At 45.0% G+C, this 3,661-nt stretch overlaps 1 protein-coding gene across 1 annotated transcript; it reads left to right on the top strand.

Annotated features, from left to right (window-relative positions):
* Nucleotides 1–227: 227 nt before the first annotated feature.
* LOC120044527 (telethonin-like) lies at nucleotides 228–2,017 on the top strand. Its single transcript, XM_038989184.1, has 2 exons — nucleotides 228–598; nucleotides 930–2,017. Exons 1-2 carry the CDS (start codon nucleotides 450–452, stop codon nucleotides 1,318–1,320), a joined length of 540 nt encoding a protein of 179 aa, XP_038845112.1. The 5' UTR covers nucleotides 228–449; the 3' UTR covers nucleotides 1,321–2,017.
* The last annotated feature ends 1,644 nt before the right edge of the window (nucleotides 2,018–3,661 follow it).

Raw genomic sequence — 3,661 nt, 5'->3', positions numbered from 1 at the left:
ACCGCACTCTCTTTCTCTCTCCCCCAGCCACCTCCCTCTCTCTTTCTCAACAGCTGCCCTGAGTGAGTCAGTTCTAACTCCCGGGACAAAGTCAGAGACGGGCCGCTCTTGGTGTCAGGTGTCAGCACACACTAGCTGTGGAGTGACAACATGGCTTAGAAATAGCAGCAGGGCTTCTATAAAAGAGATAGACGGGCATGGTCCCAGACACAGACAGCAGAGACCCCCAGACCATCACCATCACCATCACCACAGACGCAAGAGAGAAGAGAGACCTGCCTGAACCGTCACAGATTACCTTGGCTAGCAACTACAGACAGACAGATAGTCCAGAGAGAAGAACACCGAACACAGAGATACCAAGACAGACAGATAGAGGAGTCTGAGAAACTAACGGAGGTGATAAATCCGATATAAGGACAGAACTTCACCCACACGGAACCGTGATAATGCAGGTGTGTACCGTTGTTGAGAAGCGTGCTGGGGCCGTGGTGGGGGCTGAGCTGGCCTGCAGCGTACGGGAGGAGAACCAGGCTCAGAGGGAGAGCTACAAAGCCGACTGGAACAGTGTTAACATGAAGACCCGGGCCATGGACAGGTGAGTCCCAGCCTTTAGACAAACTGTATTAATTTCTTCTGGTAGATGTAACATATTGAACAACATTAAGTAATTTCTTCTTATTTAAAGTCTTCGATATCAATAAAGCTAGACGTCCTCCTATATTACCCTGCGAGTCATCATACTCAAGACTAGCCTACTGTATAATGTATCTAGTTATAAGAACTGTCAGGCTAATCTATCAGCTGACTCTAAAATGCATTTCGCTGGTAGGATTCTCAGCTTGATACTGAGAGAGATTAGAGTTTGAAAATCACTGCGCAATGTCCAACTGTTCATTCCTAACTGTGTCGGTCTCATCTCTTCACAGACAGACAATGAACATGAACGATGACTCTCGTCGGGAGACCTACACTCGTCAGTGGGAGGCTCGCTCTCTGGCCCAGGCCTGTCCCTCGGGGGTGTACAGAGTGGGCACCGTGGAGAGGGGTGTGAGGGAGCACCAGCTCCTGCCCAAGAGGAACACCCTGCCCCTGCCCATCTTCACCCCCGCACAGCTGGGCATCCGGCTGGGCCGCGGAGCACCACACACCCAGGAGGACCTCCGTACCTTCCCCATCCCCGACGGTGCCTGCCCTGGCAAGAGGGCCGTGGTCGAGATCACACAGGACCTGCCCCCCGCCAAGCCACTCAGGATGGAGTTCGCCAAGGCGCCCAAAGCACTGGGCCGCTCCATGTCACAGGAGGTCCAGAGAGGGTGAAGGAAGAGGAGAGGAAGAGGAAGAGGAAGAATGGATGTTAGGGAGAAAGGTTCATTGTGGGGCTCAGCCCATCAGATAATAGCATGGAGGGGTGTGTATAGATTTATACCTAGTGACATTTATTCCATCCCTATTCCCTAGTAGAGCCGTCACACATTGCATACCTTTCCGGTTTCATTACTGTAGGTATTACATGTCCAATGTCGTACTGTTTGTTATACAAGGTATTATTCGCTTAGAGATCTGATGGCATCTTTTGACTGACAGAAAGGCAGACAAATGCTCTGTTCTTTCAGCTGTGCCATAAACTAATCTCCCTGCTGACTGGAAAAGACCAGACTGTCATTGTCACATCTACACACTGAATGAACTGCCCCTGCCGCCCTGCCTGGCTAAAGCCAGCTGTGGATAAGCCACACAGCGTAGTATGGTATGCAGTGGTATGCATTGTATGCAGTGGTACATTCTACCTCACTTGTCATATTATGGCAATGACACCTCACAGTATTGAGACAGCAGGATGTTTTATATGCTCAACCAATGTGTGTATGAGGATGTATTTATTGATGCATTCATGTGGAATGACCATGCACAGATGAGGGAGGTGAAGGAAGGGCAATATGAAGATATCAAAGACACTTCAAATGGGACAGAGTGGGAGAGAGCAGAAGAGAATTGGAACTGTAGAGAGGAAAGGAACAAGAAAGTGGGCAGGGAGGGAGGGGTGGGCTCAACATACCTTGGCATCCATCCCTCTTCTTTTGTAACAATGGAGAGCTGGTGAGCCTCCAGACCTTCAGAAGTCCTTGACACACACTAATCCTGGGTGAGAGGACAGAACGGTACAACACGATCCCACACTGGGAACCCAGACAAAGGAGCCCCGTGGTCACAGACGTCAATTCAACATCTATTCCACGTTGGTTCAATGTCATTTCATTGAAATGACGTGGACACAACGTTGATTCAACCAGTGTGTGCCCAGTGGGAGGTGTGTGTGAGCTGACAATTCATGACTCAACTCATTGATATAGACTGACCATCTGTACAATCAAGACTTATTGTCTATATTTTAACAAGGTGTAATTTGACCGTGTATGAGCTGATCTGCCCACCTAGCTGTGTGTTAATGTTGACATCTGATGTATCTGGTAGAGTTAGTGAACAGATCATACAGAATGATGTGTCTCTACTGTTGTTGAGGAAAGTGGGGTAAGTTGAGCCATTTCTTACATTCAGCATCACCCTGTCAAGGGAAATATAGTATTCGTTCTAACAAAGATATCTACATGTATTTCAGGATGTTGTGTATCCCTGGAAATAAACAGAATTCATGTAAACATTATAGTTTTGAAAGCATAGTTTGTCCAAAAAAAGTGGTCTCTTGGCACAACTTAGTTGAGCCGGGGGCCGGGTAAGTTAAGCCGTTTACAAAGTTCTGTACTGAATGAAATATTACCACTACCTGTTTCCCAAACACAATTCAACACCATCACAATCGCTTTTTTGTCTTGTAATAATTTGAAGCATCTTTTAACACTTGCCATTGGCTCAACTTACCCCAAGGCAAACATTTTGACAATATCAGCCCACACAGTTACAAGGATGCACTTTCATGCCAGGTTTAGGACCTCATATTGTAGCTTATAAAGACTCCACATTATGTATAGAACAATTTTTCACAGACTCCATGAAATTATGACCTCTTCCTAAATATTTTGTCAAATTATTAATTTTGTGTATGGTTTCCAAGAAACAGCTAACCCCTTTGGCTCAACTTATCCCACTCTCCCCTATCTGTTTTCATGTGTTTTTAAAATGTTTTTAGAATAATTTTTGTATAATAAAATCTGAAGTGCTTTTCACTTTTTTTCTGTGTGTTGACCTGTCTTAATAAAATAAGTTGAGTACAACCATCACAAAGACCACACACAGACACACACACACACACAGTACATGGGGAGTGGTGATGATAGATGAATCTACGCCTGACTGATTATCAGCTGTAAACAACATGGCTGACTCATGACCTTGCACCTACAGACTTCTGTTCAGGCAGCAACAGCTGGACTGGGTTAGACACTTCAACATACAGCTTTATTAGTGGGGTAGAATAAATATGGTCAAGCTCTGGGCTAAGGAGAGTACAGATGTAAGATCTTAATTTGAGCAAGTTTGTTACAGCAGGAAAATAGTCCTGCAGTAACAAGAAATGTGAATTATTATGTCGATTATAATTAATGGACATTTTTGTAGGGGCTTATATATTTTTTTGTAAGGAAAATCAAGTCTGAAATTTCAAAGTGGAAATTAAAAACTTCAGAAGATTTCTCAAACTTCA

The sequence above is a fragment of the Salvelinus namaycush genome, chromosome 3 (assembly GCF_016432855.1).
Source record: "Salvelinus namaycush isolate Seneca chromosome 3, SaNama_1.0, whole genome shotgun sequence".
Lineage (NCBI taxonomy): Eukaryota > Metazoa > Chordata > Actinopteri > Salmoniformes > Salmonidae > Salvelinus > Salvelinus namaycush.
This window is presented reverse-complemented; position numbering and strand designations above follow the sequence as displayed.

Bases quoted from the DNA above. Each gene is read 5' to 3' on its own strand.
- LOC120044527 (XM_038989184.1), top strand. From the start codon at position 450: ATGCAGGTGTGTACCGTTGTTGAGAAGCGTGCTGGGGCCGTGGTGGGG. The intron at 599-929 runs GTGAGTCCCAGC...ATCTCTTCACAG, and splicing joins AAGACCCGGGCCATGGACAG to ACAGACAATGAACATGAACG.